At 43.1% G+C, this 25,846-nt stretch overlaps 1 protein-coding gene across 2 annotated transcripts in view; it reads right to left on the bottom strand.

Moving 5' to 3' along the window:
* The window catches only part of LOC141092548 (cytochrome P450 4V2-like), a 132,100-nt gene that overhangs the window by 28,225 nt on the left and 78,029 nt on the right, over positions 1–25,846 (bottom strand). For both annotated transcript variants that reach the window (XM_073578796.1, XM_073578805.1), the window contains exons 5-8: positions 18,424–18,493; positions 16,988–17,114; positions 15,397–15,585; positions 13,151–13,253 (exon numbers count right to left, since the gene is read on the bottom strand). In XM_073578796.1, the coding sequence (XP_073434897.1) occupies positions 13,151–13,253; positions 15,397–15,585; positions 16,988–17,114; positions 18,424–18,493 (489 nt within the window). The remainder of the gene's footprint in view (positions 1–13,150; positions 13,254–15,396; positions 15,586–16,987; positions 17,115–18,423; positions 18,494–25,846) is intronic.

Genomic DNA, 25,846 nt, shown 5'->3' with positions numbered 1-25,846 from the left:
CACTGTTGTTTTATTTCTTTGCATGTGTATTATATGCACTGTATTATTGTTTTTTTTTTATTATTATTATTATAAACAATAACATTTGAGTTTTGTTATTATCACTTTTTTATGATTTTGTATTAATCTACACATATTGTATGCCTTATATCTGGGTGGCATGACCCTCTTTTTGGAATAATGGTTCAGTATATGTATCATACATTTATTTTAATGGAATGTTTTTAATAATTATTTAATAATAAATAATATTTCCTTGGGACTTATGGTCGTTTGTGCTTTCGTAAAGTTAACTGTCTAATTCTGTCTGTCTGTCTGTCTGCCTGTAATGGAAATCCCGCCTCTCTGATTGGTCGAGGCCTAACTGCAGCGACCAATCAGCGACAGTTGCTTAGTCGTCGCGGCAACACGGCCGCATTGCTTATTGTACAGGCACATTACAGCCGTTAAAGGCATCACTGCTGCGTCGCTCATTACACAGGCACAGTCCTGTACATATTCTGGAGTACAATATATTAGGTTACAGGAGAACAGTGACTGCAGCTCTGGGTGTAACTGGAGTAGAATACATTTGGTAAAATCTGAACAGTGACTGCAGCTCTGGCTGTAACAGGAGTATAATACATTAGGTAAGAGCAGAACGGTGACTGCATCTCTGGGTGAACTGGACTGCAATACATTAGGTAAAAGCAGAACAGTGACTGCAGCTCTGGGTGTAACTGGAGTACAATACATTAGGTAACAGCAGAACAGTGACTGCAGATCTGGGTGTAACTGGAGTACACTACATTAGGTAACAGCAGAACAGTGACTGCAGCTCTTGGTGTAACAGGAGTAAATTAGGTAACAGCAGAACAGTGACTGCATATCTGGGTGTAACTGGAGTACAATACATTAGGTAAGAGCACAACAGTGACAGCAGCTCTGGGTGTAACTGAAGTACAATACATTAGGTAACATCAGAACAGTGCCTGCAGATCTGGGTGTAACTGGAGTACACTACATTAGGTAACAGCAGAACAGTGACTGCAGCTCTGGGTGTAACAGGAGTACATTAAGTAACAGCAGAACAGTGACTGCAGCTCTGGGTGTAACTAGAGTACAATACATTAGGTAAGAGCAGAACAGTGACTGCAGCTTTGGGTGTAACTTGAGTAAAATACATTTGGTAAGATCTGAACAGTGACTGCAGCTCTGGCTGTAAAAGGAATATAATACAACTATTTTTTATTTTAACAGAGACTCTCGAATACCCGATGCGATAGAATCGGGCCACCATCTAGTAGATATATAAATAGAACGGAGCTTGCTGCATAGATATGGGAGCAGAACCAAGCTTACTGCCTAAATAGATATTGTAACAGAAGCAATCTGACTACATAGACACGAGAAGGATGGATTACTACATAGATAAGGGAGCAGAACCGGCCTTACTAGAGTCATATAGGAGCAGAACCGAGCTTACTACAGAGGTATGGAGGTAGAACCAAGTTTACTACTGAGATATGGGAGCAGAACCGAGCTTACTACAGAGATATGGAGGTAGAACCAAGCTTACTACAGAGATATGGGAGCAGAACCGAGCTTACTACAGAGATATGGGAGCAGAACCGAGCTTACTAGAGAGATATAGGAGCAGAACAGAGCTTACTACAGAGATAAGGGAGCAGAACAGAGCTTACTACAGAGATATGAGAGCAGAACCAAGCTTACTACAGCTAGGGGAGCAGAACGGAGCTTACTACAGAGATAAGGGAGCAGAACAGAGCTTACTACAGAGATAAGGGAGCAGAACAGAGCTTACTACAGAGATAAGGGAGCAGAACAGAGCTTACTACAGAGATAAGGGAGCAGAACCGAGCTTACTACAGAGATATGAGAGCAGAACTGAGCTTACTACAGAGATATGAGAGCAGAACCAAGCTTACTACAGCTAGGGGAGCAGAACGGAGCTTACTATGTCTACTACATAGATACGGGAACAGAACCAAGCTTACGGCATGCATATGCTACAAGAATCTAGATTACTACATCAATACAGTACCAGAACCATGCTTCCTGCTTAAATATGGTTACATAACTGAGCTTACTTACAAATTTACATATATCTCTAGAAACACTGACAAGTAAACACACAGTACGGCAGGGACATTGCTAGGGTTCTAAAAGTTCAGGGATCCAAGCCTCAAAGTGCATATCTCCCCATCTAACCCCCCTATAGCAATTTAAAAGAGCATCTACAGTTATATAATTACAGTACACCACTGTTGCTAACCAAAAACATGCAATGCAAAGGCCAATATTATCAAAATTACTACTATAAAAGACCAAAACAATAAAACTACTCAATGTCCACCACCATCACCACTAACAGCGAATTTATAATATGACCATTACCTCTACATAACAAAACACTATACAGACACCAATGACACTGCCTTCTACTACATAAAGACAGAAACAAATTTAGCTGTTACTAAATAAAAAAAAGAAAAAAAAGACTACTAAAAAGAACAATATTACCACCTTACTGTAACCGTATATTGGTAGATACCAGTCCAGCAGAACATACACGTGAGTACAGTACAGTTATATATACTAAATTACAGCTCACGATCTTTCTGATTCGGGTTGTACACTTTTCCCATCTTTTCCATCTGGCCCAGACCTCCATTACCACTTCTCTAGCCACAACTCGTCTGCACAGATTACAACAAAAACACATCTGACTTCTCACATTTCTAGTGATGTCTCCATCTATTCCCAACCTACAAAAACTCTTCACTCTGCATGCACTTGAGGCATAGAATACTGACCTCAATATTTAAAAAACTGTGTCATTACTATAATTACTCCCTCCCCAAAAAATTAAAGTGTCCCATAGAAAGTATTAATGTCCCTAATGTGCAAAGACCTGTATGCTCCTTTGAAGGATATAATATCCCAAGTGCCCCCTTCCAGCAACAAATGCCCTTGAGTGTCCATTTCAAGTTAACAATGTCCCCACCCAAAAAAAATATTGGAACCTGAGTGAACCCCTGATGAAGGCAGACGCCGAAACGCGCGTCGGGGTCGGGCGTTTACTGGGAACCTGGCACTAACAGATATTAGGTATTTATTGTCATTTTTTCTTTTGTATACATGCGTCTTTGACTATTGTATATAGTATGGCATGGCCATTTAGTCTGCAGCACATAGGTGCATATATAGGTGGAGTTTATTAACCCCAATTATATTGGCACTAGTTACAGCACATATATGTATATTGTGGAATTGTATACTTACTCCTATTATATTGGCACAGGTCTGCAGTGAAATATAAATGCCTATACCATATAGTATTTGGATTTATTTTTCAGTATTTGCCATTATACCTCAATCTTTATTATAATCACTTATACTATAGGTGTATTGACATGTTTTCATATTAATTCACTTAGATCTGGATCGCATGCTTCATTTATGCCAGTTATTTAAATTTTACATAAAGGCATTTATTATTATTATTATTTTTTTTTTCATTCTCCATTTATTATTTTTGCACTTTTTTTGCACTTGCACTTTATTACGGATATTTATTTATAATTATACATATTTTTATGTGGAAATTTATTGGTGCCTCACTGGTTTCCAGTATTTCCCTTTATTGGTATTGTGATCTCACCCTTTTTGTATATATGTATTTTTTGTACATGTTTTAATCATCAGAATAAAAATTCTTTTAATTGGATATTAGTTCGGTTTTTCGTAGTCTGATTTGGTTAGTTTTCCGAATTGTCCTTTCAATTTGTCCATTTGTGCGTAGAAACTGGTTTATTATAACAAGTATATTGAGATAGGATAAGCACTATTGTCTTGAATTTTTTATTGTACCATATATATAGTAGGATGGTCCCAGTTCTCCCCATATACAGTAAGTAACAACTGATTGAAACAAGAACTATTCTGAATAGGTGCATACCAAAAAATGACATATATCAAAATACAAAAAATGGTTGCAAAATGGCTTTTGAGATTTAGGAAAAATACACGAGATGCATTTTACAAATTTTGGCCAAATAATGTGAGCCCATCCACCATCATCAAGGTAATCTCATGAATCAGATGAGTCCCTGACCTAACTGCCCCGTGTGAACACTTACTTATGGCTAATCTCTGAATGTATGGGTGAATATAACCTCTCTTGGTAAAGCCTACATTTATGTCTTGGTTGAAACCTGATGTGATCAGATGTAATTAAAATCACCGCATGATGAAGGGCGGAGTTCTCAGTCAGATATGTTAGCATATAAATAAGGAGGAGGGGCCTCCGCCGAGTGTCTGGGCCGGAACCAAGGGGACCGTCATCTAGGTTCCTAGGGGGTCTGTTTCCGGGGAGCAGAGTTAGGGGATGGACCGCTGAGACTTCCAGGATGGTTGGGGGAGGAGCATATATAAAAGGGGCGGAGGACGCTAGTCAGGGTGAGTCAGCAGAACGGGAGAGAAGGAGCAGGAGACCGTGCGGGTGCCAGGGAGCCAGAGCCTCCAGCAGTAACCAGAGAGGAGGACAGCGACAGGAGGGAGACTCTCAGTGGAGCAGGGAGATGGCGTCGAGCCGACTGACAGAAGTCCGCCGCTTCACTCCAGCCCGCGGCCGTTGCCGCCTCGCTCCAGCCCTCGGTTTTGGCCTGCCCACAGCCACCCGAGGCTGTTGCTGCCACGCTCCAGCCCGCTGCTGTGGCCTGCCCGCAGTCACCCGTGTCCATTGCCACATCACTCCAGGCCACAGCTGTGGCCTGCCCGCTGCTGCCAGCAGCCGTTGCCGCTCCACTCCAGTCTTCGGCTGCGGCTTGTCCATTGCTGCCCGCAGCCGCCACCGCCCCGCTCCAGTCCATGGTAGGGGCTGGGCCATCGCCGTCCATGGGTCCCCTAGTGCAGCCGCTGGCTGCGTCGGTGGCCTACCAACTGCCACTCAGCACAGCCGCTGCCCACCCCTGTCCGGGGGCTGCGGCCTCCACTCTCCCACTCCCAGGCGGTATCCCGCTGCTTCCGCCAAAGGACTCTTCTAGGGCCTGTTGTGCCCCTGCTTCGCCTGGGCGTAGGAACGCCTGAAGACTTCGCCAGATCCTCAGCAGCTGGGCCCAGCGGCTGCGACTCTGAAGCACCATCGAACAGTACGCCGTGGGACGTCAGGATGGCTAAGTGACACATAGTAACTAAGGACCCGTAGTCGGCCATACCGCGGCCCTATAGTGACTGACCTTTGCCAGGGTAGTTGTGTTCTCATAATCAGTGTTTTCTTGTATTTGGTCCCTGTGAGGACAATTGCTGTTATCTTGTTTGGTTGCTTAGGATAGCCCTACTGGCATCTATCTATAAAAGTTACTACCTAAAGTTCAATCTGTCTCGCGTCTCGCCACTGCATCCCGCGTACCTGCCATGACCACAATTGCAAGAAACTCGCACGAGTCTCGCGTCTCAATACCGGAAACTGCCATCGGGCACTAGGAACCGGAGTGTGCAGTTGCATGTATTTCTATGCAGCTGAGCGCTCCGGTCCCGAGTGTCGGCAGTAGTGCCGGTTATTGAGACGCAAGATTCGTGTGAGTTTCTCGCAAGTGTGACCCCGGCCTTACAGAAAAACTGACTGAAACAACAAGAACTAGTCTGAATAGGTGCACTTCGCCATTCACCATGCAGTGATTTTAATTGCCTCTGTTCACATCAGGTTTATTTTTTTTTCCCCGTATATGTACCTACCTACTGTCAATGTAATGCCTTTATGCATCTGTATCTGTACTTGTTCCTGCCTTGCTACTGTAATGCTCTGAATTTCCCCATGGTGGGACGATTAAAGGATTATCTTATCTTAACTTATCTTAACCAAGAGAGGTGTATATATTCACCCATACATTCAGAGATTAGCCATAGGTAAATGTTCACACTGGGCAGTAAAGTCAGAGACCCATTCGATCCATGAGATTACCTTGAACATGGTGGATGGGCCCACATTATTTGGCCAAATTTTGTGCTAAGCGTCCCATGTGTATTTCTCCCCATATATATATATATACAGTATATATATAGCATGATGGCCCCAGTTCCCCTATATATAGCATGATGGCCCCAGTTCTTCCCCTATATATAGTATAATGGCCCCAGTTTCCCCACATATATACTATGATGGCCTTAGTTCTCCCATATACCGTATATACTCGTGCATAAGCTGAGATTTTCAGCCCCCTCTTGGCTTATACATGAGTCATATACTTGCATATTCATGAGTGTAATGAGCGGTATCACGTGACCGCTTAAGGCAGGAAGGGAGACCGTGGAGAAACGGGGCTGCAGAGAGGGCAGACGACGTGACAGACAGTGGTGAGCAGTTATGGACCGGAGGACAGGTGAATATCTCAGGTGCTGGGTCCTGAGCAGGAGAGGTAAGAGGTGAGTATGGCATTTTTTATGCAGCAGCATATGGGGGCATACTATATGGAGCATTTTATGGGGGCAGCATATTGGGGCATATTCTATGGGGCAGCATATGGGGGCATATTCTATGGGGCAGTATATGGGGGCATATTCTATGGAGCATCATATGGGGCATAATCTATGGATCATCTTATTGGGGCATAATCTATGGAGCATCTTATGGGGGCATAATCTATGGAGCATCTTATGGGGGCATAATCTATGGAGCATTTTATGGGGGCATAATCTATGGAGCATTTTATGGGGCATAATCTATGGAGCATCATATGGGGAATAATCTATAGAGCATCTTATGGGGCCATAACCTTTATGGAGCATTATATGGGGCATATTATTCTATGGAGCATCTTATGGGGGCATTATTAACCTTTGTGCACCATTATATGGGGTGTATTTTGCATGGAGCATCTTATGGGGCCTATCATGAACTGTATGGAGCATTATATGGGACTCCTGATTCAATATGGATATTCAAAAACATTTAACCTACTGATGTCTCAATTAATTTTACTTTTATTGGTATCTATTTTCATTTTTGAAATTTACCAGTAGCTGCTGCATTTTCCACCGGGTTTATACACAGATCGGCTTATACACGAGTATATACGATATATAGTATAATGGCCCCAGTTCCCCTATATATAGCATGATGGCCCCAGTTCTCCCCATATATATATATATATAGTATAATGGCCCCAGTTCCCCCATATATAGTGTGATGGCCTTAGTTCTCCCATATATATAGTGTAAGGTAGCGCTGTCATTCAAGGTTGGGGACACTCGCTTGACAGACAAATAATCACGTCCGGCACGGGTTTTCCATAAAACAATAACAATCCATGTGGTTTATTCAGGCATCATAAACCAACAGCAGCAACATAAAGATCATATAATCAGCATAGCGTTCATGACAGAGCTTACCTCTGTTATCCCTGTGGTCACACAGGTTACGCAATGTCCAGTACTCAGGCTCTTCAGCCTCACAGATATCTCACCCCGTCAGGGTTACCTCATGGTTGCTTCAGACTCGAGACGTTAATTCCCTCCCCTGGGAACTCTCAGATACTGGCAGCCATTACACACAGCCACTTCACGTGCTGTCAGGCAGGAAGCCCCATCTCCCAGCGGGACCTTCCACATCAGACCAACCGGGTCCAAGCATTCACTCATATGACCTACCCTGGTCAGCTTATATGGTCTGTAGCCACGCCCACTGGGTCACATGGCTATGACCTCATCACAGGTCCTTCACACTCACATAGTCTTTTGCTACCAGTGTTTTCAGACACACCCCTGGGTGGATTTGCAGGTAGCTGGTGCAGCCTGTCTCTCCAGCTACCTGAATACTTCCCTAAGACATTGACATGGAACCTCAGCAGTATCACTTCTGATCAACACATACACAAGTCTTCATCTCAAGGCCACCCACCTTGAGATACATTATGATCATTCAGCATCTTACTCCTATCAGGACACTGGAAATGCTTATACACCTGTCCTGGACCACCCACACAGCACCCCCTAGCGGACACAGTGGTCACCACACCACAATAGTATAATGGCCCCAGTTCCCCTATATATAGTATGATGGCCCCAGTTGTCCCCATATACTGTATATATAGTATAATGGCCCCAGTTCCCCTATATATAGTATGATGACCCTAGGTCTCCCATATATAAAGCATGATGGCCCCAGTTCTCCCATATATATAATAGGATGGCCCCAGTTCCTCCATATATATAGTAGGATGGACATAGTTCTCCCCATATCTATAGCATGATGGTCCCAGTTCCCCCATATATATATAAGTATGATGGCCCTAGCCCCCATATACTGTATACACTATGATGACCCCAGCCCCCATATATACAGTATGATGGCCCCAGCCCCCATATATGCAGTATGATGGCCCCAACCCCCATATATATACTATGATGACCCCAGTCCCCATATATACAGTATGATGACCCCAGCCCCCATATATACAGTATGATGGCCCCAGCCCCCATATATGCAGTATGATGGCCCCTGCCCCCAAATAAATAGTATGATGGCACCAGTTCCTCCATATGTACAGTATGATGGCCCCAGCCCCCATATATGCAGTATGATGGCCCCTGCCCCCAAATAAATAGTATGATGGCACCAGTTCCTCCATATGTACAGTATGATGGCCCTAGCCCCCACATATACAGTATGATGGCTACAGTTCCTCCATATAAAGTCTGATGGCCCCAGCCCCATTTGTGCAGTATGATGGCCCTAGTTCTCCCCCAAATATAAAGTATGATGGCTCCAGTTCCTCCATATAAAGTATGATGGCCCCAGCCCTCATATATACACTATGATTACCCCAGTCCCCATATATACAGTATGATGACCCCAGCCCCCATATATACAGTATGATGGCCCCAGCCCCCATATATGCAGTATGATGGCCCCTGCCCCCAAATAAATAGTATGATGGCACCAGTTCCTCCATATGTACAGTATGATGGCCCCAGCCCCCATATATGCAGTATGATGGCCCCTGCCCCCAAATAAATAGTATGATGGCACCAGTTCCTCCATATGTACAGTATGATGGCCCTAGCCCCCACATATACAGTATGATGGCTACAGTTCCTCCATATAAAGTCTGATGGCCCCAGCCCCATTTGTGCAGTATGATGGCCCTAGTTCTCCCCCAAATATAAAGTATGATGGCTCCAGTTCCTCCATATAAAGTATGATGGCCCCAGCCCTCATATATACACTATGATTACCCCAGCCCCCATATATACAGTATGATGGCCGCAGCCCCCATATATACAGTATGATGGTGCCAGTTCCCCCCATATATACAGTATGATGGCCCCATCCCCCATATATACAGTGTGATGGCCCCAGTTCCCCCCATATATTAAGTATGATGGCCCCACCCCCCATATATACAGTATAATGGCCCCAGTTCCCCCCCATATATAAAGTATGATGGCCCCAGCCCCCATATATTCAGTATGATGGCCCCAGTTCTCCTCCATATATATAGTAGGATGGCCGCACAGCCCGTTCCTATAAAAAATAATGTAGTTTATACTCACCTCGTCCTGATTCCCAGCACCGCAGCCTGTAGAGCGGCGAGATAATGATGTCATCACGCCCCCTGCATGTGCACGCTGAGGTCTCACAAGCCGCGGTCTGCAACTTATGAGACAGACTGATGCGCGTGGCCTTTTTACAGCCGGCCGCATCACAACACAGCAGACACGGCTGTGCGCAGTTTGCTGTGCACATCCATCAGGCAGCCGGCCCTGCACAGCTGCTGGGATAGTGGCCCAGGGGGCATTTGCCTCCCTGCCACCTGGGCCAGCCAGCCCCTCATCTACAACTAAACTTACTGCACCAGTGGTGATTATATTTTAACTCCAACCGGAATTGTTGAGATTTATAATAATTCGGGGTAATCTGGTCGGCACTCTAGTCTTTGTGTCAGCTTCAGTCAATCACAATTGCCCTTATGTTAGTGATTCCATGGGCACAGCTGTCAATTAAATTACCATGTTGAACATTTATGGCATTTTGTAAGAGTTCCCTAACGCTAAAGACGTACAGATACGTAATTTTGTGCTCAATTGGTTAAAGAAGATTTCTGATCACATTATCTTGATATAGAAGAGTTAATGGTTTGCTTTTATATCCCTTTAAATGCCTTTAATTCTCCATTTGCCTTATGCCTTTCATTCATTCTTATGACGCTGCAGTTTTGCCTGTCTCCTCTTCAAGGAGAAAATGCTTCTTATCATATATGTTCTCAAAAGTGAGCCACAGCGTGTTCTGGGTACATTGTAAACATGGTATGACCCTGAAAGTGATGATGTGGGCTACATGAGCTCCATAGAGTTGCATTTGTTGTAAATGGTTAAAATATTGCCTTGTATTTCATTACGTCAGATAAAGTGATTTGACCACAGCTCGTGTGTGTTGAATCTCTTTGTCTCCAAGCGCTTGTGAACAGAAGGGCGAAACCTCATAATTCGGACTCACTGGTGATCTGGCATAGCTGACGCTCAGTCAGAACAAAAAGCAGCTATGACAATCTAAACCAGTCTTAGTTTCTCGATGCCCAGTTAGCAATGTCATTGCCATTAGTTCTGTTCATACTGAAGGTCAGCTTGCTTTTCTGCTAATTTTTATCACTACGCAGAAAATTGTAGAAGCTGTAATGTCAAGCAAACACAATCTCTTCACTTACAAACTTTGCTGTTCTCGCTATTAGACTAAATGGCTTATAAAGGGAAAACTTATTTTTGTAAAGGATGAATGAAAGACAAATTACTAGGCAGTGTTAGACTGGGAATCCAAGGGCCAACCATTAATATTGGTGCTGGAGTCCCATTGTTTAGCTTTATGCAAATATTACATTGTGATCATTCACAAATTTACCTTGGATTCTATAAAATTCATTGGGAAGTTTGTATGCTTGATTGATGAGATACTGTCCTTGTTTAAGGTTAATCAAGTATACTGGACTGTGCCAACTACTGTTCATATATGGAGGATCCACTAGGGGATTAACCAATTTCCCGTGGGTCAGTCTGCCCACTAAAGGGTAGAAGCAAGATACATGTCCTACAGCTTCTGTGACAGGCAGTTAACTCATGATGCATGAGTGACTAATATAACAGTAGTGACAAAGTAGCAACAAAGAGTCTCTGCAATTTCAGTGCCTCTTCATTGCTGCTTATTATGGCTGCACCGGTGACACCAGAATGTTACAGCAGATTACTGTTCTCAGTGATCTTATGCCATCTTAGTCAGCATGCCCGCTAAGCCCAATGATTTGTTTCAGTGGTCACGTTAGAGACGGGATATCACCACTGCCGCTTTGTCAGCAAAGACTCAGGAGGGTGGACAAAGATTGGGTAGCGGCAATGAAGGGCAGTAAATAATGCTATAAATAATAGTTCACAAAGCTCCTGCATACTAATCAGGCTTCCCCGAGCACTGTGTACAACATTTTTTTAGTGCCTCCCTGTACAGACTCTATTCTGCTATCTTGTCAGTCTTTTGAGCATTAGCCGCCATGTTTCAGCTGTCTGTCACAGAATTTGCAGGTCTTGAATCAAGCTGATTTTGTTAATTTAAGGATTTTACTAAGCAAAGCTCAGACAGGGCAGTATTGGAGCTTTCAAATTTAAAGCTGATCAACTCTTTAGGTTATTTTACTTTAAAACCAGACAGCGCCTTTCATGGTAACTTTCTTCCTTTTGACTATAAAAATGTTTTTTTATTTGAAATTTTCTGCATTATACATAAATACACTATGCATCACAGCCTAGGCTATTTAACCCCTTTCCGACATCGAGCGTAATAGTACACTGTTGTCGGACACCCTCCCTTTGATGCGGGCTCCGGTGGTGAGCCCACATCTTTCCTGGCACTTGTTATCTGTTTTGAACCGCTGACATGTGCCCAGGACAGCCACGGGTGGATTCGCAATCCACCCGTGGCTATTAATCCGTTAAATGCTGCTGTCAAGCACTGATAGCCGCTTTTAACATTCGGTTCCTGCTATTGTGCCAGAAATCCGCCCATCAGTGACCCCCGTTACATGATCACGGGTCACCGATGGGTTGGCATACCAACAAGCGGTTTCCTGCAGACCTCTATGGTTATCACTGCTGGATTGCTATGAGTGCCGCCCGGTTGTCAGCGCTCATAGCAAGTGAGTAATTCTGCTACATACAGGCGATATGATCATTGCCTGTATGTAGCAGAGCCAATTGGGTTATGGCAGCTTCTAGTCTCCCATGCATACTATTGAAGCATGCCAAGAGTAAAAAAAAATGTTTCTAAAAATGCTAAAAAAAATATAAAAGTTCTAATCACCCCCTTTTCGCCCCATTGAAAATAAAACAAAAACAAAATCAAGCATGCACATATTCGGTATTGCCGCTTTCAGAATTGCCCGATCTATCAATAAAAAATAATAAGATTAACCTGATCACTAAACAGCTTAGCGAGAAAAAAAAGTAAAAAAGCTAGAATTAAGTTTTTTAGGGCTGTCACGACATTGCATTAAACTGCATTAACGGGCGATCAAAAGATCAGGTCTGCACCAAAATGGTATCATTAAATATGTCAGCTCGGCACACAAAAAATAAGCCCTCACTCAGCCCCAGACACTACGGGTATTGGAAAATGGCGCTTTTTTTTTTTTTAACAAAGTTTGAATTTTTTTTTTCACCACTTAGATAAAAAAGAACCTTGACATGTTTGGTGTCTATGAACTCACAATGACCTGTACAATCGTAATGGCAGGTCAGTTTTAGTATTTAGTGAACATAGTAAAAAATCAAAACAAAAAACAACTGTGGTGTTGCACTTTTTTGCAATTTCACCACACTTGGAATTTTTTTTTTGTTTTCCAGTACACAATATGTTAAAACCAATGGTGTCGTTCCAAAGTACAACTTGTCCTGCAAAAAAAACAAGCCCTCACAGGGCCATATTGATGGAAAAATAAAAAAGTTATGGCTCTGGGAAGAAGGGGAGCAAAAAACGAAAACGCAAAAGTGAAACTACCTCCGGGGGATTAAGGGGTTAATATATTGTGAATGACAGAGACTTGTGTTGTTGATCAACCAAACAACTAATAATTTGTCTAAGAAATCATGTATTGAAGACAGGTCTCACCAAATGTGTCATCTAGCTCTTTGTGCACCTTCTTCTGAACTTCAGGATGAGATCCCAGTAAAAACAAGGACCAGTTAAGTGCAGCAGCTGTGGTATCATGGCCCTAAATATAAAATTGTACGACTGTTATTGCATTGTTGGATTATATTTACCACTGAAATGGCAAATTGTTTATTTGTAAGAATTAATCAATTATCGGCATTATTTGTTTCCTGCTAAGAGATACATTTTTGGCACAGAAATTTCCACTGAAAATACATAAAGGGCATCTGTCTGTAGGATCAACACTCCTAAACAATCTATGTAGGCATGCAAGATATAGAGAATTGAATAAAATGATACTGTGACATCTGCAAACCAATGTCTTATTTAAGAAAATCCACATTTTTCTTAATATGTAAAATTTGTTTTAAGATTAAGATCTATGGGTCGCTCACAGATCTCCCTGGGATTTTACCTCCAGAGATTATTTTAAATGAAAGGAGGCATTGCAAGTGTGAGACATGTAGATCAGGAGAGCAGACTGTCAGCCATTACCTCTCTCACACAGGCAGTGATGAACTGGGGTGCCAAGGGCCCACCAGCAACATTGACTTTGGGGGCCCAGTTTTCACTTGCATGCAAATATTACACTACCCTCTTTCACAAATTTACCTACGTCTCTATATAATATTAAAATATGTAGTATGGTAAATGAATGATGAGATGCTGCTTTTTTTCTGTACAGAGTGAATAAAGTGAATTATGCCAAGTACTGCCCATATAGTGGGGTTGGGGGCCCATACCTGCACGGGGTCCACCGGGAGATTCCCCTGTTCACCTATGGTGATGCCCATTTTCAGTTAAAATACTCTGTGGTGGCGGATTCTCAGGGAGATCTATGACCCACCAATGGAATTTAACAGCTCATGCACATTATAAGAAAAATATGGATTTCTCTGGAATAAGACATCAAATCGCATATCAAAGTAGTATTTTATTCAACTTTTTATGAACTGCATGCCCATGTAGATGGCTTCGGAGGGTTGATCCTACTGACGGATTCCCTTTAAGGTTTGCATAAGCCGCCCTTAATGTACTATTATGAACTTGGGATATTTACTCACTATAAAATGTAAGTGGAAGTCAAATATTAATTCCCTTTTTACATAGCAGTATTTGAATTTGCCATACTGAGGGCATTAGTATCATCAACTATTCTTATTTTAATTCCGTTTAGGAGATAAATAATTATAAAGAGATTATCTCACCAAAGACAACTGATTTCATGTGTCTCCGTCTGATCATTTTATTCGCCACGCTCCCACTCTTCAATTCTGTTGAAGTCACAGCCATCTATGCACAATTTTAGTTTAATGTGGCTGCTATTCACATGGATAGATTTGTTTTACTACAAGGACAGTCAAGTCCACTAGATTCAGATTCTGCCTCACTGAGGGGAATTGTGAGTAGGGAAATACATTTGGTTTTATGGAAAGGGGGGTGTTTTCATTACATAATCCCTTTAAATAACTGATTACACTTTGGGGTTTGATTAAGGAGAACCTGCCATCAGAATTTTATACCTAAAACTCAACAGAGCTGAGAGAAACTGGAATGAAAACACCAAAAGTCATAAGATTTTGGTGCAACTCTGAATTGCCACAATTTTTTTTAACTTTTCAAAGCTTTTATGCCACTTTTTTGGTGTGGAAAAAAAATTGATGAATCAGGGCCATATGCAAATTGTCTCTTCAGAGAGGAAGAGGACTGGAACTCTAGTGCCACCTATTGGAAGTAGCAATCCTAAAAGTCAATGTAGACCCTTTAACGAACCGTGTCACATGTCTTGGGATAAAAGCTAAAACTAGAATCTCAATTTGCAGACACTGTGTTTAAAGCCGCACAATATCTACTGAGATTCATCCTTTCTGCAATAACATTGAAAATGTTTATAATATGTATCTGGAGGACTATATGAAAATAGGACATCCAAGCCAGATAGTGTAAAAACATATTCTAATCAAATATGTCTTAAAGTTAATAAGTTTCTAAAGAAATCTAAGTTTTTATGTTTGTTAGACATAAATAATTAAGAGACTTTTTTGTGTGTCTACCCGTGGCATATTCTACCGCACATTTTATTGGCCTTTTCAATGCATAAAAAATATTTAAAAGCTAAATGTTGTAATGTAAGTGTTGTGAAAATCACATTAGTTTTAGATTTAAAAAGACAAAGCGACAATAACTTTCTATCATGCTTATACCTCAAACATGAATGTATCCACTTCTTCGCGGATATCCTTATGGCTCATTGTGTTGCCTGCCTCATCGGTTGCTTTCAGAAGCATATCTAGGAAGGCACTCCTTTTTTTGGTATTCTTAGTTTCACTATCATCATCTTGGTCAACATTGGATTTGACATTCTTTAGTTCCTGAGCTCTTTCTAAAATTGTCTAAAGCACAAAAACATGTACGGTAATAGTTCAAGGACTGTCACGTTATGATAAAATGTAAGAATTTATAAAACAATATATTTCAGTGACACCTTAGTATTAGCCATCAGAATATGACACAAGTTTTCTTGTATTAAAGTAGAAGAATACCTGTAGCCACATCATAATACTTAACACAACGCAACCGGGTAACTGTATACCAAAAAGAATTATGAAGTATAGAGCAAAATAAGTCAGAGCCAAGATTTATATATGATGTGATCCCTGGGTGAGGATCAGTTTCTTATTAGTGATGAGCGAGTATGCTCGTTGCTCGGGTTTTCCTGAGTATGTTCGGGTGATCTTCAAGTATTTGGAAGTGCTCAGAGATTTAGTTTCTGTCGCCGCAGCTGCATTATTTGCGGCTACTTGACAGCCTGAATACATGTGGGAATTCCCTAACAAACAGGCAATCCCCACATGTACTCAGACTGTCAAGTAGCTGCAAATCATGCAGCTGCGGCGACAGAAACTAAATCTCTGAGCACTTCCAAATAGAGATCACCTGAGCATCCTCGGGAAAACCCGAGCAATGAGCATACTCGCTCATCACTATTTCTTATCTTCTTTTCAGCACAAAATGGGATGGGAAACTAGCAGCTCTGATAAAATCTCTGTGAAATTTGCTGATTTATGTTCAACACTAAGGGTACTGTCACACTTAGCGATGTACCAGCGATCCCGACCAGCAATATGACACGGTCAGATCGCTGGTACATCGCTAAGTGGTCGCTAGTGAGCTGCCACACAGGCAGATCTCACCAGTGACATAGCAGGGGTCGGGGGTCGCTACTTACCTGTCAGACGAGGCGATCCTGACGTCCTCCCGCCCGTGTCCACGCGTCGCTCGTCGTCACAGCAGGAAGCCCAGCAGGAAGCTGACAACGAGAAACGGTCCAGAACGTTCTCGCGCGATCAGCGATAACCAGCGGGGGAGCCGGTCGGAGGTAAGTATCAGACATAGCGATATCGCTAGCGATATCGCTATAACGTCACAAAAACCAGAGACGTAAATTAGCTTACTTGAGTTTTTCATTGCATTTTTGGGTGTGTTTAATTACATGCGTTTTTATTGCATTTTTTCCCTGCAGCTTTTCCACGTTTAACACCATTCTATGTGAAAAACCTGGGATATGAAATATGTGCCGCAGGTTACTTTACAACAGTAACAACAAAAAAGCACAGTGGGCATGAGATTTTCTATAAATTCAATCCACTTTGCTGCAATTGTAAGATGCTGCATTTTTGATGAAGCAAAAATCTGCAGCATCAAAGACTCACCAAAAACGCATAGTGGGCACACAGCTTAATAGACAGACATTTCTAAACCAGTGTTACATGTAATATAGGCACCACCACTAACCTGGTCAGTAAATGAATGGAGAATTTTTAAGTTTTCGTTATGTCTCTTTCCAGTTTTTAAACGATAATAAATAAAATCTGACCACAGCCAAGGCATCCTCTGACGACATTGTATCATATCACTCATTCTAATAGGGAAAACAAGGAAAAATACATGTTTGACCTATTGAACATTTTAAAGCATCAGTTTCTCATCAAATAAAATTAACAAAGAGGTCAGCAATCCCATCATTCATGGCTTCAATTCCCACCAAAGACAACATCTGCAAGGAGTTTGTATGTTCTCCCTGTAATTGCAAGGGTTTCCTCAAAGTTCTTCGGTTTTCTTCCTCTCTCCAAAGATATACAGATAGGAAATGTATAATGTGGCTTCAGTGGTGATGATGATGTCTGAAAAGAGCTATATACAGCTATATACATGAAACCCGATCCAACCAAAGTCGCTCAACTCTACCAAGGACCAATTGTGGAGAGCTACAGGAAGACCTGGAACCACCAGGTTCAATTTTTTCTATAGAAAACTATAAGTAATGCACTCAACCTCCATGCCCTTTTTCTGCCCTCATCACGCAAGACTTCTTTGCTAAACAAAAATGATATTCAAGCTGTTTTAAAGTTTTCTCAATAGCATTTAGATAAGCCTCTGAAATACTGGCAGAATATAGTCTGGTCAGATGAGGCCAAAATTGAACTCTTTGGATTCCATAATACACACCATGTTTGGAAACTAAAAGGCATTGTATATCACCCCAGGGGCTAGACAAATGGATGATCAAAGGCAAATCCAAGGTCAGGCAGCAAAGATCAAAATATATGAACCTAGAGCACAGAGTAAACACACACCACTTGAGATAAGCTACAACTCGCAAAATCTGATAGTAAGCAGCCAGATAAAAAGCCAGGTAATTGCAGTGAGAGCAGTGCTTCTTAATTTGTGACTCTGGCCTCTCCAGTAAGGTGCTAGATAGTTGATGGTGAGGCAAAACAGAGAAGACAGTTTTTATAGAAGTGACCAAATGCTGCACAGTCCTTTCTATGTCTGCAGAAATCTCTAGTTTAACAACATTCTTAACATTGTTGCTGTAATGATTTCTATAGGCAAATAAAGGAAAATTGAGAAATATCTTTAGCTTTAGTCCAGACTTCCACTACAGATGGTGAACTCCCAACATCATCTTGCGCTGTCTGGTAAGGTCCCAGTAGAAAAATGTTGAGAAGCTGTGGGTTAGACGTGTGCACACTAATGCACTTTTTTCCTTAGTACTAGCCGTAGGTCATTCAGTATTAACTGTTTGTTCTTTAATTGTGCAATTTTATCAGTACAGTATGTTTGGGAAAATCTACAGCGCTCAGCCGGTTTCTCCAATCTCATAGACAATAAAGGTGGGTAATTAGGAATTGTGGGATCAGCCCTTTAAATGTAATACATATACTTACTCATAAATTGCTCTAATATAATCAGAATCGCTGTTGCTCTGTGCTTGAATTTTCCTTCCCATAGCTGTCTCTGAGGAGAAGAAAAATCATATTTACATTAAATATCTAATAACAGATATATCAGTGTTTAATAGATAACAGACTAATAGGCTCTGGCTCCGCCATAAGACAGTGTGTTTCATTACTACACTCAGGAATTAAATCTACGAAAAACCAGGCTGTGAAAAAGAACATATGATCTTAATGCATTCCAAATAATTTTTCCAATAAACCTCCACATACTGTATATGGACTAAACTCTCTGTACGACCTAGAGGGACTCCTTTTGTAAGGATTACATCATGACAAAATCACTGGTCCCGCTCAGCTCCCTCCAAGGCCCAAACGTTGCTGTCGCCTTCAATAGACATTTGCTTTTAGGAAAGAAGACCTATGAATTAGCTTGTTTTAATTTGTATGGTTTGTGAAATCTGCCTATTTTGAAGGATTTATAAATCTTTGGTTTGTATTCTAATTTGCCCTCTTTGTTAGTAAAAGGAACCAGTCATGTTTTATCTGTGGACAGAACAGTATAGAGAAGGAGAAGCTGAGCAGAATGATGTGTAGCTTTGTTGGATAAGATTCAGTATAACCTGTGTTTTACTCACTGAATGTCGTGATGTTTGTAAGAATGAGCCCTGTGGGCGGTCCTACTAGTGATTGACTGCTAGCTCTGCATACACAGTTACTGTATAAAGAGAAGACTGTCAATTACTGTGTAAGACCACCCACTGGGCTCATGCATGTAAATACCAGCATTTTTAATTAATAAAATACAAGTTTTACTGAATCTTTTCCCAATGTTTATTCATCTGATCAGCTCCTCCTGCTCTATAACATCCTGCCTGCAGGTCAGACACCATTTTCCACATGACAGGTTCCATTTAAGGCCGGGGTCACATTGCGTTTAGGCCGTCCGTTAGATGGACTGCGTTACACCGCGGCAGTCCGTTAATGCTGCCATTGACCCCCATTATGTGGCGCATCACGACGCATGCATTAAAGCGACACGCGTTCGCGATGTGCCGTTATTCACTGACGGAGCCTCGCACGCGGGCTGCAGTGTCTGAGGCTCCGTCACCAATAGCACCGATGAATCATCACCGCTAGCGGGTAAAGCATAACGCCAGGAACCAACTGTAAAGAGCTCCAAGATGACCTGGAACCAGCAGGTTCAATTGTTTCAAAGAAAACCATAAATAATGCACTCAAACACAATGACCAGTATGCATACTCACCACACAAGACTCCATTGCTAAACAAAAATTATGTTCAAGTGCTAAAGTTTGCTCAACAATATTTAGATAAGCCTGTGAAACACTAGGAGATTATAGTCTGGACAGATAAGGTCAAAATTGAACTCTTTGGATTCCATAATACACACCTTGTTGGAGACCAGAACATGAGCTCAGAGCACAGAGCAAGCACACAACACTTCAGCTAAGCTAAAACTCATGTCTGGTAGCAGCCAGCCAATTAACAAGCCAGGTAATTGCACACAACGGGGAACACCTGAAGCAAACCTGCAGATTGGGCAGCTGACCTGTCTCTCACAATCCTGACAGCTCAGCATGCCCCTGACCCTGTAGCATGGGTGGACATACCGCCGGTTCAACCGGTGCGGCTGCACCGGGGCCCAGAGGTTCCAGGGGGCCCCTGCAGGGTGGCTAATAATGAGAGCTATCTGACCGGTTTGATTGTGCCTGAGGCTCCGGGGGCCCCTGGCCAGATTGCCCTCATGTGCGGTTGGCAGGGAGCGATCCTAGCAGCTCTGCTGCCTGCAAGAGAAAATAGCAGGAGCGGAGCTGCAAGGATCTGCCCTGCTTCCTGCCCGGCGCCTGTGCTACCTGTCTCTGACACAGAGAGCAGCGCCGCTGGATGACATCATCATTCAGCGGCTGGCTAGCCACTGTGCCAGAGCGAGGAAGTGCGGGCGCCGATGATGCTGCGGCTGCAGACAGGTGAGAGGTGCTGTGTGTGTATTTTGTATGTATGTGTGTGTGTGTGTTTTGTAAGTATGTGTGTGTGTGTTTTGTAAGTATGTGTGTGTGTGTGTGTATGCAGAGATGAGTGGTGTTGTGTCTGTGCGTCCTTCCATGCGTAGCGCTGTGGGGGAATATGCACATAGGTCAATGGTGCTGTGTGTGTGTCTTTGTGTTTGTAGGTGGAGGAGAGGGGAATGATGGGGGTGATGGGGAGAAGGCAATGATGGGGTGATGGCGAAGGCAATGGTCCCTGTCCTGCTACGCGTGGCTCCCCCGTCCCTGTCCTGCTATGTGTGGCTCCCCTCGTCCCTGTCCTGCTATGTGTGGCTCCCCTCGTCCCTGTCCTGCTATGTGTGGCTCCCCTCATCCCTGTCCTGCTATGTGTGGCTCCCCTCATCCCTGTCCTGCTATGTATGGCTGCCCCCGTCCCCGTACTGCTGTGTGGCTGCCCTCGTCCCTGTCCTGCTATGTGTGGCTCCCTTCGTCCCTGTCCTGGTATGTGTGGCTCTCCCCGTCCCTGTCCTGGTATGTGTGGTTGTTCCCGTCCTGGTATGTGTGGCTCTCCCCGTCCCTGTTCTGGTATGTGTGGCTCCGCCCATCCCTGTCCTGGTATGTGGGGCTCCCCCCGTTCCTGTCCTGGTATGTGTGGCTCCCCCTCTTGTATGTATGGCTCCCTGATCCCATCCTGTATGTACAGTCATGGCCAAAAGTTTTGAGAATGATACAAATATTATATTTTCACATGATCTGCTGCCCTCTGGTTTTTATGTGTTTGTCAGATGTTTTTATCACATACAGAAATATAATTGCAATCATATTATGAGTAACAAAAGGTTATATTGACAGTTAGAATGAGTTAATGCAGCAAGTCAATATTTGCAGTGTTGACCCTTCTTCTTCAGAACCTCAGCAATTCTCCCTGGCATGCTCTCAATCAACTTCTGGATCAAATCCTGACTGATAGCAGTCCATTCTTGCAAAATCAATGCTTTTATTTTGTCTGAATTTGAAGGTTTTTGTTTGTCCACCAGTCTCTTGATGACTGACCACAAGTTCTCAATGGGATTAAGATCTGGGGAGCTTCCAGGCCATGGTCCCAAAATCTCTATGTTTTGTTCCCTGAGCCATTTAGTTATCACCTTTGCTTTATAGCAAGGTGCTCCATCATGTTGAAAAAGGCATTGTTGATCGCCAAACTGCTCTTGGACGGTTGGGAGAAGTTGCTCTTGGAGGACATTCTGGTACCATTCTTTATTCATGGCTGTGTTTTTAGGCAAGACCGAGAGAGAGCCCATTCCCTTGGCTGAGAAGCAACCCCACACATGAATAGTTTCAGGATGCTTGACAGTTGGCATGAGACAAGACTGGTGGTAGCGCTCACCTGGTCTTCTCCGAATAAGCCGTTTTCCAGATGTCCCAAACAATCGAAAAGGGGATTCATCAGAGAAAATGACTTTACCCCAGTCCTCAGCAGTCCACTCCCTGTACCTCTTGCAGAATATCAGTCTGTCCATGATGTTTTTCCTGGAGAGAAGTGGCTTCTTTGCTGCCCTCCTTGAGACCAGGCCTTGCTCCAAGAGTCTCCGCCTCACAGTGCGTGCAGATGCACTCACACCTGCCTGCTGCCATTCCTGAGCAAGCTCTGCACTGCTGGTGGCTGATCCCGCAGCTGAAACACTTTTAAGAGACGGTCCTGGCGCTTGCTGGTCTTTCTTGGGCGCCCTGGAGCCTTTTTGGCAACAAGGGAACCTCTCTCCTTGAAGTTCTTGATGATGCGATAGATTGTTGACTGAGGTGCAATCTTTCTAGCTGCGATACTCTTCCCTGTTAGGCCATTTTTGTGCAGTGCAATGATGACTGCATGTGTTTCTTTAGAGATAACCATGGTTAACAGAAGAGAAACAATGATGCCAAGCACCAGCCTCCTTTTAAAGTGTCCAGTGGTGTCATTCTTACTTAATCATGACAGATTGATCTCCAGCCCTGTCCTCATCAACACCCACACCTGTGTTAATGGAGCAATCACTGAAACGATGTTAGCTGGTCCTTTTAAGGCAGGGCTGCAATGATGTTGAAATGTGTTTTGGGGGATAAAGTTTATTTTCTAGGCAAATATTGACTTTGCAAGTAATTGCTGTTAAGCTGATCACTCTTTATAACATTCTGGAGTATATGCAAATTGCCATTAGAAAAAATGAAGCAGTAGACTTTGTAAAAATTAATATTTGTGTCATTCTCAAAACTTTTGGCCATGACTGTATGGCTCCCTGGTCCCATCCTGTATTTATGACTCCCTGGCCCCATCCTGTATGTATTGCTCCCTGGTCCCATCCTGTATGTATAGCTTGCCTTGGCTCGGCTCCCCCGGTCCTCATTCGTCCTCCCCGCTCCTCCCCGGTCCTCCTATGTCCTCCTCACGCAGTGGCTGCAATGTCCCTGCATCTGTCTCTGATTTCCCGGCTTCCTGCAGCACTTCCTGTATTCAGCGGTCAAGTGATACTTCGCAAGGGGCTGGTACCAGCAGTGGGTGCCAAATTGGAACATCCATTACATGGGTGTTCCAATATGGTGGTCACTGTACTTCCGGTCGGCGCAATGAATTATGGGATTCAAGGACATCCAGACGGAAGTGGAGGACGGACAATTTTAGGTAAGTATATAATAGATATGTAAACCTTTCTTCACATGTACAGTACCCTGGAATTAATGAGGCTTTAAAATAAATAATAATTATAATGTTGTAAAATCTGGTGACATATCTGCTTTAGCGACTGTATATTTACCATAGAAAATCTGAAATTACTGTAGCAGCCTGACCTTAGGAGGGTAAGAAACAAAAAAACATGTTTTTATTTTATACATCTACAAAACTTTGATGAGTTATCTCATTTAATGCTATAAATTCAGACTAAGATCTGAATAGTCAACTTTAAAGAGTAGAAAAAGCTATTATCACATTGAGAGCCTAGTTAGAGAGAACACACAGAGACCTGAGAGGGTTGAAGGCCTTTTTTAAAACTTTGCAAGCTAAATGTCAAACTACTTCATAACTATCCTCATTTTCTTAAGCTGATACTTTGCTGAAGTTAAGGAGGACTGAAATAAGTTCTCTGAAGTTTTAACATAATAAAGTTCTTTCCAACAAAAGAGAACAAGGAATTAACAGCAGAACCCTCAAGACAAGGATGAAAACATTGGAGGTGATTCAGAATGTGGTTTAACGTCTTACATGCCATGGTGAATAGTGACTAAGTAAATTATGTGGTTAGTCATACAGTAAGAAAAATTCTCCTCCGTCACTCCATTGGAACCCCTGAACCGTGGTTGTGGGGTGCTAATATTCTATCGTAGCATCCAAGAGCCTAAATAAGGTGCCGTTTCAGCAATTTTAGTACCCCCCAAACGCCCTGGCTCAGGCAGAGATATATAAGAGAATGGTAAATAGACAATTGACATGCATTATTGAAATATTACTATATATTGTACAAGCAATTGGAGAATCACAGGTTCATAACCCCTTAAATCCAGGGCTATTTTATATTTTTAACACTTTATTAAACCAGTTTATTTTCCCATTTGTAAAGAAGTACTCCCAAAAATGTTTACCCTCTTGCCTGGTCTAAATTGATAAGTCTGCATTCACTCTGTGTGATTGCAGACTTATGAATCCTCCCAGCAATTCCATGATTCATGGCTTCTAATCCCACCAAGGACAACATCTGCAAGGAGTTTGTATGGTGGTGAGTTATAGAAGGAAAAAAGATGACTACTTACCGATCACTATTGCTGGCCAGGAGGTGGAGATGGTTGAGACCTACAAATATTTGGGGGTTCACCTTGACAGCAAACTTGATTGGAGGTGTCATACAGAGAAGATTCACAAGAAGGGAATGAGCAGACTGTACTTTCTGCAGAAGCTCAGGTCGTTCAATGTGTGCAGTAAAATGCTGGAAATGTTCTACCAGTCCGTTGTAGCAAGTGTGGGGAAGGTGACTTGACGGACAGACTTGACTGGAAGTAGGAGGGGACGATTTGTGCACTACAGACGGAGATTGGCAATGACAGAAAGGTAACAGCAGGGAAAGACAGAAAAGGGAGTGCAGTACCAAAATTCGACCACAAGATGGCAGGGGGAGTGTAGTTCAGGACTTAACATCAGCTTACGGCTATAGAAACTGCTTAGTCATGGGGGGCGGGGAGATTGGAACCCAGGAGGGGAATTCCCAGTGAGAGATGGGATAAATAGGACTGGTTGGGGTTCCAGAGAGGTTAGTCCCGGGAGGAGCTCAGCAGAGGAAGACTCAGGACAGAAGACGGAGAACGGTGAAGAGCTCGACCAGGGGACTGACAGGAGAAGACAGTCAGGGGGTGGCCCTGACACGACGTACCGCAGGACAGACGAGGCCCCGGGGGTACCGGTTGGACGACAACCTCGGGCAGGTGAAGGGCTGGTGGTAGATTGGTCTAGGACAGCCCCAGCGAAAGATCCGCGAGGGACGTCATCGCGACTAAAGGAAAGGTGAAAGGTACCCGGGCCTGGAAGCATAGAGCTGTAAAGGAACTGCAGTGCATGGCTAAGGTCGTCAGGAGGATGGCCAATAAACCCGGATCTGTTACAACTGAATTCTGCCTCCGTCTTGTCTTTGCATTGTCCGGTCGTGGTAAGCAATGGACCACCTCCCGATCCCGGGCCCTACTACACAAGCGCCATCTTTTTTGTTATCATTTGCTGGGGCAGTAGTGTGCGAGTAGCTGACGCCAATAAGCTCAACAAACTTATCAAGAAGGCAAGCGCGGCTGTTGGCCTCCATCTTGACTCTTTTGAGGAGGTAGTGGAAGATAGGATTCAAAAGAAGTGCAGGGCTATAATGCACAATAATACACACCCACTATACGGGCTGTTCTTGAATCAGAAGGGCACATTCAGCAGCCGTCTAATCCTACTAAGGTGCAAGAAGGAGACCTTCAGGAAATCGTTTGAGCCTACTGCTATGGGGATGTATAACAATTCACTAAAGGTGAAAAACAGCTATGACCTAGGGCCGGCGCACTAATGTAAAGGATCAGAGACTTGTGTACCTTTGTTTGTTACGTATTGTGGTTAGTCATGCACAGGATCTGTGTTAGCAATTACTCTATGTAATGCTGTTTGCAATGTAATGTATTAATGCTGTTTGTAATGTTTTGTTTGTAATGCTGTTGTAACGCTGCTGTGATACCATAATTTCCCTCGGGATCAATAAAGTGTATCCTATTGTATCGTCACAGCAAGGGTTTCCTCTGGGATGATAGGGGGGGAAGCCAGCACTGCTTAAGGTTAGAACGTATAAATTGAAGTGCATATGCACATAATATCCAGCTGTATTCAAAAATGAGATATTTGGCAAAAAAATTGATCA

The sequence above is a fragment of the Dendrobates tinctorius genome, unplaced genomic scaffold (assembly GCF_039654945.1).
Source record: "Dendrobates tinctorius isolate UK_male_01 unplaced genomic scaffold, ASM3965494v1 ptg000008l, whole genome shotgun sequence".
Taxonomy (NCBI): domain Eukaryota; kingdom Metazoa; phylum Chordata; class Amphibia; order Anura; family Dendrobatidae; genus Dendrobates; species Dendrobates tinctorius.
The sequence above is the reverse complement of the archived record's forward strand: the minus strand, read 5'-3'. Positions and strand labels throughout refer to the sequence as shown.